Source organism: Scyliorhinus torazame, chromosome 16 (assembly GCF_047496885.1).
Source record: "Scyliorhinus torazame isolate Kashiwa2021f chromosome 16, sScyTor2.1, whole genome shotgun sequence".
In the NCBI taxonomy this organism is placed as follows: Eukaryota; Metazoa; Chordata; class Chondrichthyes; order Carcharhiniformes; family Scyliorhinidae; genus Scyliorhinus; species Scyliorhinus torazame.
In genome coordinates this window covers 198584451-198598062 of record NC_092722.1, presented here as the reverse complement: position 1 = coordinate 198598062, position 13612 = coordinate 198584451, and the positions used below count along the sequence as shown (strand labels likewise).

General features: G+C 48.0%; 1 protein-coding gene across 1 annotated transcript in view; it reads right to left on the bottom strand.

Moving 5' to 3' along the window:
* Positions 1-13612, bottom strand: part of slka (STE20-like kinase a) — a 193031-nt gene that overhangs the window by 65428 nt on the left and 113991 nt on the right. Inside the window, 1 exon segment of the mRNA XM_072479761.1 lies at positions 4720-4843. Coding sequence (XP_072335862.1) covers positions 4720-4843 — 124 coding nt within the window.

The window sequence follows — 13612 nt, the reverse complement described above, 5'->3', positions numbered from 1 at the left end:
TGGTTGTTAGAGGTCCCTGGTTATAAATGTTTCAATAAGATTAGACAGGGTGGAAAAAGAGGTGGGAGGGTGGCATTGTTAATTAGAGATAGTATTACAGCTGCAGAAAGGCAGTTCGAGGAGTATCAGCCTACTGAGGTAGTATGGGTTGAAGTCAGAAATAGGAAAGGAGCAGTCACCTTGTTAGGAGTTTTCTATAGGCCCCCCAATAGTAGCAGAGATGTGGAGGAACAGATTGGGAAACAGATTTTGGAAAGGTGCAGAAGTCACAGGGTAGTAGTCATGGGTGACTTTAACTACCCAAACATTGAGTGGAAACTCTTTCGATCAAATAGTTTGGATGGGGTGGTGTTTGTGCAGTGTGTCCAGGAAGCTTTTCTAACACAGTATGTAGATTGTCCGACCAGAGGAGGGGCAATATTGGATTTAGTACTTGGTAATGAACCAGGACAAGTGATAGATTTGTTAGTGGGGGAGCATTTTGGAGATAGTGACCACAATTCTGTGACTTTCACTTTAGTAATGGAGAGGGATAGGTGCGTGCAACAGGGCAAGGTTTACAATTGGGGGAAGGGTAAATACGATGTTGTCAGACAAGAATTGAAGTGTATAAGTTGGGAACATAGGTTGTCAGGGAAGGACACAAGTGAAATGTGGAACTTGTTCAAGGAACAGGTACTACGTGTCCTTGATAGGTATGTCCCTGTCAGGCAGGGAAGAGATGGTCGAGTGAGGGAACCATGGTTGACAAGAGAGGTTGAATGTCTTGTTAAGATGAAAAAGGAGACTTATGTAAGGCTGAGGAAACAAGGTTCAGACAGGGCGTTGGAGGGATACAAGATAGCCAGGAGGGAACTGAAGAAAGGGATTAGGAGAGCTAAGAGAGGGCATGAACAATCTTTAGTGGGTAGGATCAAGGAAAACCCCAAGGCCTTTTACACATGTGAGAAATATGAGAATGACTAGATCGAGGGTAGGTCCGATCAAGGACAGTAGCGGGAGATTGTGTATGGAGTCTGAAGAGATAGGAGAGGTCTTGAACGAGTACTTTTCTTCTGTATTTACAAATGAGAGGGGCCATATTGTTGGAGAGGACAGTGTGAAACAGACTGGTAAGCTCGAGGAAATACTTGTCAGGAAGGAAGATGTGTTGGGCATTTTGAAAAACTTGAGGATAGACAAGTCCCCCGGGCCTGACGGGATATATCCAAGGATTCTATGGGAAGCAAGAGATGAAATTGCAGAGCCGTTGGCAATGATCTTTTCGTCCGCGCTGTCAACAGGGGTGGTACCAGGGGATTGGAGAGTGGCAAATGTCGTGCCCCTGTTCAAAAAAGGGAATAGGGATAACCCTGGGAATTACAGACCAGTTAGTCTTACTTCGGTGGTAGGCAAAGTAATGGAAAGGGTACTGAAGGATAGGATTTCTGAGCATCTGGAAAGACACTGCTTGATTAGGGATAGTCAGCACGGATTTGTGAGGGGTAGGTCTTGCCTTACAAGTCTTATTGAATTCTTTGAGGAGGTGACCAAGCATGTGGATGAAGGTAAAGCAGTGGATGTAGTGTACATGGATTTTAGTAAGGCATTTGATAAGGTTCCCCATGGTAGGCTTATGCAGAAAGTAAGGAGGCATGGGATAGTGGGAAATTTGGCCAGTTGGATAACAAACTGGCTAACCGATAGAAGTCAGAGAGTGGTGGTGGATGGTAAATATTCAGCCTGGATCCCAGTTACCAGTGGCGTACCGCAGGGATCAGTTCTGGGTCCTCTGCTGTTTGTGATTTTCATTAATGACTTGGATGAGGGAGTTGAAGGGTGGGTCAGTAAATTTGCAGATGATACGAAGATTGGTGGAGTTGTGGATTGTGAGGAGGCCTGTTGTCGGCTGCAAAGAGACATAGATAGGATGCAGAGCTGGGCTGAGAAGTGGCAGATGGAGTTTAACCCTGAAAAGTGAGGTTGTCCATTTTGGAAGGTCAAATATGAATGCGGAATACAGGGTTAACGGTAGAGTTCTTGGCAATGTGGAGGAGCAGAGAGATCTTGGGGTCTATGTTCATACATCTTTGAAAGTTGCCACTCAAGTGGATAGAGCTGTAAAGAAGGCCTATGGTGTGCTAGCGTTCATTAACAGAGGGATTGAATTTAAGAGCCGAGAGGTGATGATGCAGCTGTACAAAACTTTGGTAAGGCCACATTTGGAGTACTGTGTACAGTTCTGGTCGCCTCATTTTAGGAAGGATGTGGAAGCTTTGAAAAGGTGCAAAGAAGATTTACCAGGATGTTACCTGGAATGGAGAGTAGGTCTTACAAGGAAAGGTTGAGGGTGCTAGGCCTTTTCTCATTAGAACGGAGAAGGATGAGGGGCGACTTGATAGAGGTTTATAAGATGATATGGGGAATAGATAGAGTAGACAGTCAGAGACTTTTTCCCCGGGTGGAACAAACCATTACAAGGGGACATAAATTTAAGGTGAATGGTGGAAGATATAGGGGGGATGTCAGAGGTAGGTTCTTTACCCAGAGAGTAGTGGGGGCATGGAATGCACTGCCTGTGGAAGTAGTTGAGTCGGAAACATTAGGGACCTTCAAGCAGCTATTGGATAGGTCCATGGATTACGGTAAAATGATATAGTGTAGATTTATTTGTTCTTAAGGGCAGCACGGTAGCATTGTGGATAGCACAAATGCTTCACAGCTCCAGGGTCCCAGGTTCGATTCCGGCTTGGGTCACTGTCTGTGTGGAGTGTGCACATCCTCCCCATGTCTGCGTGGGTTTCCTCCGGGTGCTCCGGTTTCCTCCCACAGTCGAAAGATGTGCAGGTTAGGTGGATGGCCATGATAAATTGCCCTTAGTGTCCAAAATTGCCCTTAGTGTTGGGTGGAGGTGTTGACTATGGGTAGGGTGCTCTTTCCAAGAGCCGGTGCAGACTCAATGGGCCGAATGGCCTCCTTCTGCACTGTAAATTCTATGATAATCTATGATTAATCTAGGACAAAGGTTCGACACAACATCGTGGGCCGAAGGGCCTGTTCTGTATTTTTCTATGTTCTACGTACCTCAGAAGACACATGGGGGTCTCGGTTTAACGTTTCGGCACCTCTGACAATGCAGCACCCTCTGCAATGCGGCACTCTCTGACAATGCGGCACTCTCTGACAATGCGGCACTCTCTGACAATGCGGCACTCTCTGACAATGCGGCAGTCTCTGCAATGCACTGGCAGTGTCAGCATGGCTGCTTCTGTGCTCAAGTCTCGAGACAAAAAGCAAGAGGAAGGGTGAGCTGAGGGATTAAGAAATTGATCACAGAAAATAGGACCCAGAACATAAAAAGGGAAAATACAGACTGAGGGATGGATGACAAGGCAGCGAGCAAAAGGTTTCTCAGGCTGGCAAATGGTGGTTTGTGGACGACCAAAGAACATGTTGGGGCCACTGATGTTCTGCATATCGTGGCAGAAATTAGAAGCCACCTTTCCCATTGTGTACCTTGTGTTGCCCTATTATGTATTTTCTTTTATTTCCATGTACTAAATGATCTGTTGAGCTGCTCGCAGAAAAATACTTTACACTGTACCTCGGTACACGTGACAATAAACAAAATCCAATCCAATCCACAGGGAATTATCTGAATGTGGAATGCTTCACCAGAAATGTTGATCAATGCTAGATCAATTATAGCAGCTGAAATAAACCACATAATAATAATAATCGCAATGAAGTTACTGTGAAAAGCCCCTAGTCGCCACATTCCGGTGCCTGTTCGGGTACAGAGGGAGAATTCTGAATTCTAAGCCGGTACGGGAATTGAACCTGCGCTGCTGGCCTTGTTCTGCATTACAAGCCAGCTGTTTGGCCCGCTGTGCTAAACCAGCCCTTATTTAGCATAGGTAAAAAAAAGATTCAACCTTCCATGTTCCTACAATCTGCAAAGTTCTTCCAATTTTCTCATTCAGGACTGTTCGTCCCTCATCCCTAATATTCCCCCACAGGTGACTCTACCGACATTTGCCTACAAATGGATGCTCCCCCGAAGTCTCCTGACAAATGGGGTATCCCTGGTATAATATAAACAGAAAGGGGAAATATCTATTTGGACAGAAACAGAATTAGCACTTCACATCAATGATCTTTTGTCAGAAGTGAAGAAAAGAGATTATGGTGCAAGGCAAAAAGGTGTAGTAATGGGATAAGTAAAGAAACAAAAATAGGCTGAGAGCAGCTGCCATCCAGCTGCAAAGGTTATGATCTGAAATTGCTGAACCCAGTGTGGAGTCTGAGCCTGTAGAATGTCTGATTGTAAGACAAGGTGGTGTAATATTGTACGATAAGGTGCTGTCCTCTGAGCTCACGTTCAGCTTCAAAACTTGAGGCGCCAAAAACGGAGAGGTTAGAATGGGAATATGCGTTAGTTGTACATAAATTGTGTTTAATTGTAATCAAATGGTGGACATTAACTGGGGATTCATTTGCACTCCTTTAAATAGATACAAAACTGCGGTTGTTTAGTAAGGAAGTTCATTCTTGTAATGAGCAACTCCGAATAAATGCTTATAAAGTATGTGAAGATTATTTCCAATTCTATTCTTCAACAACTGGCTTTTGGGAGTGTAACAGTGGGACAGAGAACCAAAGGTATGTTTGTTATGTTGCTAGGATGCTGCAAAGGGAGACTCTTATTGATCACACAACCATGCAGACTTTTCGACTCACTGTCATCTCCTGCTCAAAGCGGCGGAAGATCTGCTCACGCTGCTGCTGCAGCTTATTGCTGAGTTGCTGCTGTGTGCGCTGTTCCTCCTTCTGAAGCAGCCGCAGCTCACGCAGCTCCTGACGCCTACCAGAAAAAGCGGAGAGTCAGCAATAAAGTATTCCTACATTCAAGGCTTTCAACACAAAGTTAGACACAAAAATGCAAATCCAAAGATGTGCAGATTAGGTGGATTGGCCATTCTAAATTGGCCAATGGATTTGCGCGGGAGTGGTTCTAGGTACGATGCTCTTTCAGAGGGTTAGCGCAGACTTGATGGGCTGAATGGCCTCCTTCTGCACTGTAGGGATTCTAAGATTCTCTGAATCTTGCAAATCTGCGGTCCATCAACAGCTCTGCCTCAATACATTTTAGGGTGACGTTTGAGGGACAGATAAGGCTGATTCCAGCTACAAGTCCCAGCTCCAAACAATCAAAGCCATCTGCTAATTTCAAACTACCACTGCCCACCACAAACTTCAAAATGTCCAGATTTATTGTTCACTGAAGAAGCCGACAGTGTCTTTGCACCATTTCCATTTGGTTTTGCAATTTAAATTACTCATGACTGCCATAAAGGAAGCAAGTGCTTTCCAGTATCTTGAAGATAATTCTGGATTTATTTTCAACGGTTGCTTACAGCTCAGTTACCAAACTTGTGAATGGACTTGAACCTTAGCAAATATACTCTCCTGCTTGGCTCATGTAAATTCCTTTGATCTCCGGACTCATTTTTCATTTAGATATTATATTAACTTCGTCAATACAAATGTTTACATACAATGGGCTGGATTCTCCGTTTGGTGTGGAAACGGTGGTGTTTTACGCCAGGAAAACTGGTGCAAACTGGCACAAAACGGCCACCGATTCCCCGTTTGCTGGGGGCTAGCAGGGAGGCAGCGTAGAGCTCGCAGTTCTAGCTGCCGTTACGGCCCTGAGCATTTCCGGTTCCGTGGTCGTACATGCACATGGCGGACTCAGCTCGCGGACCCGGACCGCAAAAGTAGTGCCCCTTCGGCCACTCGCGTGCCACGGACCGCCTGCCCACAGTGCCCCCAGCTCTGAATAAAACCCGCGGATGAGCCCTCCCCCGACTGTGGCGGCGCCTGACTGAGTCCGCAGCCACCGCGCTAAGTTCACGACAGGTGAGACCATGAGAGGCCGGTCGATGGGCGGAGCATCGTGGGGCGGGCCTGGGGCTGGGTGCTCTACGTTGCCCGGCTGCTAGCTCCCCCAGGAGCAGGCAATCCTGGCGTAAAACACCACCGTTTTCACGCTCGGCGTGAGGCCTTCGTCTCCTAAACGGAGAAACCAGCTTCAGCTCAATATTTTCCAAGCTCTGATAAATAAAACAAAGTAATCTCTTTTCAAAAATTAAAAACAAAATACTATGGATGCTGGAAATTTGAAGTAAAAACAGAAAATGCTGGAACAACCAGGCAGGATTGGCCACGTCTGTGGAGAGAAAAAGGTTTAACATTTCGGATCTAAATGATCCTTCTACAGACCAACTGGGGATGGGGCAGTGCGAGACCTGATCCTTGCAAATGAAGCCAGGCAAGTGGTCGCGGTGTGAATGGGGGAGCATTTTGTGGATAGTGACCGTAATTCTGTAAGTTTAAACGTCACTATGGAAAGGAATAATGACAGTCCAGAAATTAAGTGTCTGAATTGGGGAAAAGTCGATTTCAATATCATTAGACAGGATCTGGCAAAGGTACACTGGGAGCTGCTGCTTGCAGGTAAACCTACATTTGGAAAGTGGGAGTCTTTTAAAAGTGAAGTAGTGAGAGTTCAGGGTCAACGTGTTCCTCTCAGAGTGAAGGGCAAGGGTGGCAAGTCCAGGGAACCTGGGATGTCCAGGAATATCGAATGCTTGATAAAGAAAAAGAAAGCATATGGTAGGTAGAGAGGAGTAAGTCGGGGAGGGCCCTTCAGGCGTAGAGAGAGTGTGGGGAGGGGGGGGGGCTTAAAATATAAATTAGGAGGGCAAAGAGGGGTCACAAAATATCATTAGCAAAGAGGATTAAGGAAAATCCCAAGACATTTTCTAAATATATTAAGAGCAAGAGTATGACCAGGGAAAGAGTGCAGCCCATTAGGGAATAAATGGACCGTCTGTGCGTGGAGCCAGAGGATGTGGGCGAGGTCTTAAATTAATATTTTTGCAACTCTATTCGCTAAAGAGAAAGATATGGTAGCTGGAGATTTCAGTTGGATGGTGAAGTTCCAGAGCATGTTAAGATTAATCAGGATGAAGTAATAGATGTTTGAGCGAGCATAAAGGTGCGTACATCCCCAGGGCCTGATGAGATGTATCCCAGGCTGCAATGGGAGGAGATTGCTGGGGCCCTGATGGGAGAAATTTAAAACTTTGCTGGCCAGAGGTGAAGTGCCAGATGTCTGGAGGACAGCTCATACCTTTATTCAAGAAGGGCAGCAGGGAGAAGCCAGGTAATTACAGGCCGGTTAGTCTAACGTCAGTGGTAGTGAAATTATTGTAAACATCTCTGAGGGACAGGATGAATCAACACTTGGAAAGGCAGGGATTGATCCGGGACCATCAGCACGGATTTGTTGGTAAGAGATCCTGGCCAATGAATTTAATTGAGTTTTTTGAAAAGTTAACAAAGTATATTGATGTGGTTTCCATGGACTTCAGTAAGGCCTTTGACAAGGTCCCACATGGAAGGCTGGTCCAGAAGGTTACAGCCCATGGAATCCAAGGCAAGTTGGAAAATGTGATCCAAAGTTGTCTTGTTAATAGGAGGCAAAGGGTGGTGGTGATTGGAAACCTGTGACCAGCGGTGTACCACACGGATCGGTGCTGGGACCCTTGCTGTTTGTTACATACATTAACCACTTGGATGTGAATGTAGACGTTATAATTAGTAAGTTTGCAGATGACATGAACGGCGATGGTGTTGTTGATAGTGAGGAGGATAGTTTTAGGCTGCAGACAGATATTGTTCAGCTGGTGAATTTGGCAGAGCAACAACAGATTAAGATTAATGAAGATGAGGTATTTAATCCCGATATGTGTGACGTGGCATTTTGGGAGGTCCAATAAGGGTCGGGTAGGCACAATGAACGGCAGGTCCCGAGGGAGGAAAGGACCCTGGTGTACTAGCCCATGGATCCCTGAAGGTGGCAGCACAGGTAGATAGGGTGGTGAAGACGGAATGATTGCCTTCATTAGCCGGGGCATAGAATACAGGAGCAGGGAGATCTTGGTACAACTTTATAAAACATTGGTTGGCCACATATGGAATATTGTGAGCAGTTCTTGTCACCACACCATTGGAAGGACGTGATTGCACTGGAGGGGGTGCAGGGGAGATTCACCAGGATGTTTCCCGGGATGGAGTGTTTCAGCGATGAGGAGGGACTGGATAGGCTGGGTTTGTTTTCCCTGGAGCAGAGGAGGCTGAGGGGGGTCAGATAGAGGTATACAAAGTTATGAGAAGCATAGATAGAGTAGGAAGTACGAATCTTTTCCCCATGGCAGACGTGTCTAAGACCAGAGGACCTAGATTACGGGTGAGGATTAAATAGCTTGGAGGTGACTTGAGGAAACATGTTTTCACCCAGAGGGTGGTGGGAATATGGAACGTGCTGCCCGAGAGGATGTGGGAATATGGAACGTGCTGTCTGAGAGGATGTGGGAAAATGGAACGTGCTGTCTGAGAGGATGTGAGAATATGGAACGCGCTGCCCGAGAGGATGTGGGAATATGGAACAGGCTGCCCGAGAGGATGTGGGAATATGGAACGTGCTGCCCGAGAGGATGTGGGAATATGGAACGCGCTGCCCGAGAGGATGTGGGAATATGGAACACGCTGCCTGAGAGGATGTGGGAATATGGAACGCGCTGCCTGAGAGGATGTGGGAATATGGAACGCGCTGCCTGAGAGGATGTGGGAATATGGAACGTGCTGTCTGAGAGGATGTGGGAATATGGAACACGGTGCCTGAGAGGAAGTGGGAATATGGAACGCGCTGCCTGAGAGGATGTGGGAATATGGAACGCGCAGCCTGAGAGGATGTGGGAATATGGAACATGCTGCCCAAGAGGATGTGGGAATATGGAACGTACTGCCTGAGAGGATGTGGGAATAGGGAACACGCTGCCTGAGAGGATGTGGGAATACGGAACGTGCTGCCTGAGAGGATGTGGGAATATGGAATGCGCTGCCTGAGAGGATGTGGGAATATGGAACGCGCAGCCTGAGAGGATGTGGGATTATGGAACGCGCTGCCTGAGAGGATGTGGGAATATGGAACACGCTGCCCGAGAGGATGTGGGAATATGGAACGCGCTGCCTGAGAGGATGTGGGAATATGGAACGTGCTGTCTGAGAGGATGTGGGAATATGGAACGTGCTGCCCGAGAGGATGTGGGAATATGGAACACGCTGCCTGAGAGGATGTGGGAATATGGAACGCGCTTTCTGAGAGGATGTGGGAATGTGGAACGCGCTGTCTGAGAGGATGTGGGAATATGGAACGTGCTGTCTGAGAGGATGTGGGAATATGGAACGTGCTGTCTGTGAGGATGTGGGAATATGGAACGTGCTGTCTGAGAGGATGTGGGAATATGGAACATGCTGCCCGAGAGGATGTGGGAATATGGAACGTACTGCCTGAGAGGATGTGGGAATATGGAACGTGCTGTCTGAGAGGATGTGGGAATATGGAACGTGCTGCCCGAGAGGATGTGGGAATATGGAACGTGCTGCCCGAGAGGATGTGGGAATATGGAACATGCTGCCTGAGAGGATGTGGGAATATGGAACGCGCTTTCTGAGAGGATGTGGGAATATGGAACGCGCTGTCTGAGAGGATGTGGGAATATGGAACGTGCTGCCTGAGTTGATGTGGGAATATGGAACGTGCTGCCTGAGTTGATGTGGGAATATGGAACGCGCAGTCTGAGAGGATGTGGGAATATGTTACGTGTTGACTGAGAGGATGTGGGAATATGGAACGTGTTGACTGAGAGGATGTGGGAATATGGAACGTGCTGCCTGAGAGGATGTGGGAATATGGAACACGCTGTCTGAGAGGATGTGGGAATATGGAACGCGCTGTCAGAGAATGTGGGAATATGGAACGCGCTGTCTGAGAATGTGGGAATATGAAACGCGCTGCCTGAGAGGATGTGGGAATATGGAACACGCTGTCTGAGAGGATGTGGGAATATGTTACGTGCTGACTGAGAGGATGTGGGAATATGGAACGTGCTGTCTGAGAGGATGTGGGAATATGTTACGTGCTGACTGAGAGGATGTGGGAATATGGAACGTGCTGTCTGAGAGGATGTGGGAATATGGAACACGCTGTCTGAGAGGATGTGGGAATATGGAACGCGCTGTCAGAGAATGTGGGAATATGGAACGCGCTGTCTGAGAGGATGTGGGAATATGGAACGAGCTGCCTGAGAGGATGTGGGAATATGGAACGCGCTGCCTGAGAGGATGTGGGAATATGGAACGCGCTGCCTGAGAGGATGTGGGAATATGGAACGTGCTGTCTGAGAGGATGTGGGAATATGGAACGCGCTGACTGAGAGGATGTGGGAATATGGAACACGCTGTCTGAGAGGATGTGGGAATATGGAACACGCTGTCTGAGAGGATGTGGGAATATGGAACGCGCTGTCTGAGAGGATGTGGGAATATGGAACACGCTGTCTGAGAGGATGTGGGAATATGGAACGCGCTGTCTGAGAGGATGTGGGAATATGGAACGCGCTGACTGAGAGGATGTGGGAATATGGAACGCGCTGCCTGAGAGGATGTGGGAATGTGGAACGCGCTGCCTGAGAGGATGTGGGAATATGGAATGTGCTGCCTGAGAGGATGTGGGAATATGGAACGCGCTGCCTGAGAAGATGTGGGAATATGGAACGCGCTGTCTGAGAGGATGTGGGAATATGGAACGCGCTGTCTGAGAGGATGTGGGAATATGGAACGTGCTGCCCGAGAGGATGTGGGAATATGGAACGCGCTGTCTGAGAGGATGTGAGAATATGGAACGCGCTGTCTGAGAGGATGTGAGAATATGGAACGCGCTGCCTGAGAGGATGTGGGAATATGGAACACGCTGTCTGAGAGGAAGTGGGAATATGGAACGCGCTGTCTGAGAGGATGTGAGAATATGGAACGCGCTGCCTGAGAGGATGTGAGAATATGGAACGCGCTGTCTGAGAGGATGTGGGAATATGGAACGCGCTGTCTGAGAGGATGTGAGAATATGGAACGCGCTGCCAGAGAGGGTGTGGGAATATGGAACGCGCTGTCTGAGAGGATGTGGGAATATGGAACACGCTGTCTGAGAGGATGTGGGAATATGGAACGTGCTGTCTGAGAGGATGTGAGAATATGGAACACGCTGTCTGAGAGGATGTGGGAATATGGAACACGCTGTCTGAGAGGATGTGGGAATATGGAACACGCTGCCTGAGAGGATGTGGGAATATGGAACGCGCTGTCTGAGAGGATGTGAGAATATGGAACGCGCTGTCTGAGAGGATGTGGGAATATGGAACACGCTGTCTGAGAGGATGTGGGAATATGGAACACGCTGTCTGAGAGGATGTGGGAATATGGAACGCGCTGTCTGAGAGGATGTGGGAATATGGAACGTGCTGCCTGAGAGGATGTGAGAATATGGAACACGCTGTCTGAGAGGATGTGGGAATATGGAACACGCTGTCTGAGAGGATGTGGGAATATGGAACACGCTGCCTGAGAGGATGTGGGAATATGGAACGCGCTGTCTGAGAGGATGTGGGAATATGGAACGCGCTGTCTGAGAGGATGTGGGAATATGGAACACGCTGCCTGTGAGGATGTGGGAATATGGAACATGCTGCCTGAGAGGATGTGAGAATATGGAACGCGCTGTCTGAGAGGATGTGGGAATATGGAACGTGCTGCCTGAGAGGATGTGGGAATATGGAACGTGCTGCCTGAGAGGATGTGGGAATATGGAACATGCTGCCTGAGAGGATGTGGGAATATGGAACGTGCTGTCTGAGAGGATGTGGGAATATGGAACGTGCTGCCTGAGAGGATGTGGGAATATGGAACATGCTGCCTGAGAGGATGTGGGAATATGGAACGTGCTGTCTGAGAGGATGTGGGAATATGGAACGTGCTGCCTGAGAGGATGTGGGAATATGGAACGTGCTGCCTGAGAGGATGTGGGAATATGGAACGCGCTGCCTGAGAGGATGTGGGAATATGGAACGTGCTGCCTGAGAGGATGTGGGAATATGGAACGTGCTGTCTGAGAGGATGTGGGAATATGGAACGTGCTGCCTGAGAGGATGTGGGAATATGGAACATGCTGCCTGAGAGGATGTGGGAATATGGAACGCGCTGTCTGAGAGGATGTGGGAATATGGAACATGCTGCCTGAGAGGATGTGGGAATATGGAACGTGCTGCCTGAGAGGATGTGGGAATATGGAACGTGCTGCCTGAGAGGATGTGGGAATATGGAACGTGCTGCCTGAGAGGATGTGGGAATATGGAACATGCTGCCTGAGAGGATGTGGGAATATGGAACGCGCTGTCTGAGAGGATGTGGGAATATGGAACGCGCTGTCTGAGAGGATGTGGGAATATGGAACGCGCTGCCTGAGAGGATGTGGGAATATGGAACGCGCTGCCTGAGAGGATGTGGGAATATGGAACGTGCTGCCTGAGAGGATGTGGGAATATGGAACGTGCTGCCTGAGAGGATGTGGGAATATGGAACGCGCTGCCTGAGAGGATGTGGGAATATGGAACGTGCTGCCTGAGAGGATGTGGGAATATGGAACGCGCTGCCTGAGAGGATGGTGGAGGCAGGAACTCTCACAACATTGAAGAAGCATCTGGACAAGCTCTTAAATCACCACAGCAGAGTGGGCAATGGAGCAAGTGATGGTAAATGGGATTAGTATAGATTGGTGTGTGATGGTCAGCACAGACATGGTGGGCCAAAGGGCCTGTTGCCGGGGTTTACGACTCTATTACTGTTTTCTTTCTCATGTGTATGTTCTGTAAATATGTTGTGCATCAAATCAAAATGTCAGTTCTAAAACTAGTGACAGACAGCGTTTGCTATTTCGAGACAGAATGCTTTCCAACAAGTGGTGGGAGCTTTCTTTTTGTATTCAAGGATATTCTTGCAAACAGTAACAAGCCAATTGCAGATCTTGTTGTTGTATTTATTTTATTATGTTACAAAATTCCAGAAAAATACAGTGGAGAAAAGGCCCTTCGGCCCATCGAGTCTGCACCGCTGCATGGAAGCCACCTGATCTGCCAATCCTAAATCCATTTCCAGCACTTTGCCCACAGCCTTGAATATAAAGATGTGCCAGGTGCTCATCCAGGTACTTGTTAAAGGATGTGAGGCAACCCGCCTCTACCACCCTCCCAGGCAGTACGTTCCAGACCGTCACCCCCCTCCCAGGCAGTACGTTCCAGACCGTCACCACCCTCTGGGTAAAAAGGTTTTTCCTCAAATCCCCTCTGAACCTCCCGCCCCTCATCTATAACTTTTGTGCCCGAGTAACCGACCCTTCAACTAAGGGGAACAGCTGCTCCCTATCCACCTTTATATGTCCAGGCCCCTCATAATCTTGTACACCTCGATCAGGTCGCCCCTCAGTTTTCTCTGCTCCAGCGAAAACAACCCAAGTCTATCCAATCTCTTCATAAATGTTCCATCCCAGGCACCATCCTCCATGCAATCACATCCTTCCTATAATGTGCCGACCAGAACGACTTTTACCAGCTAGAGATTTCTCATATCCCCTCTTTGTTCTCCTAATTGCTTTCTTAAGTTCCATCCTACACTT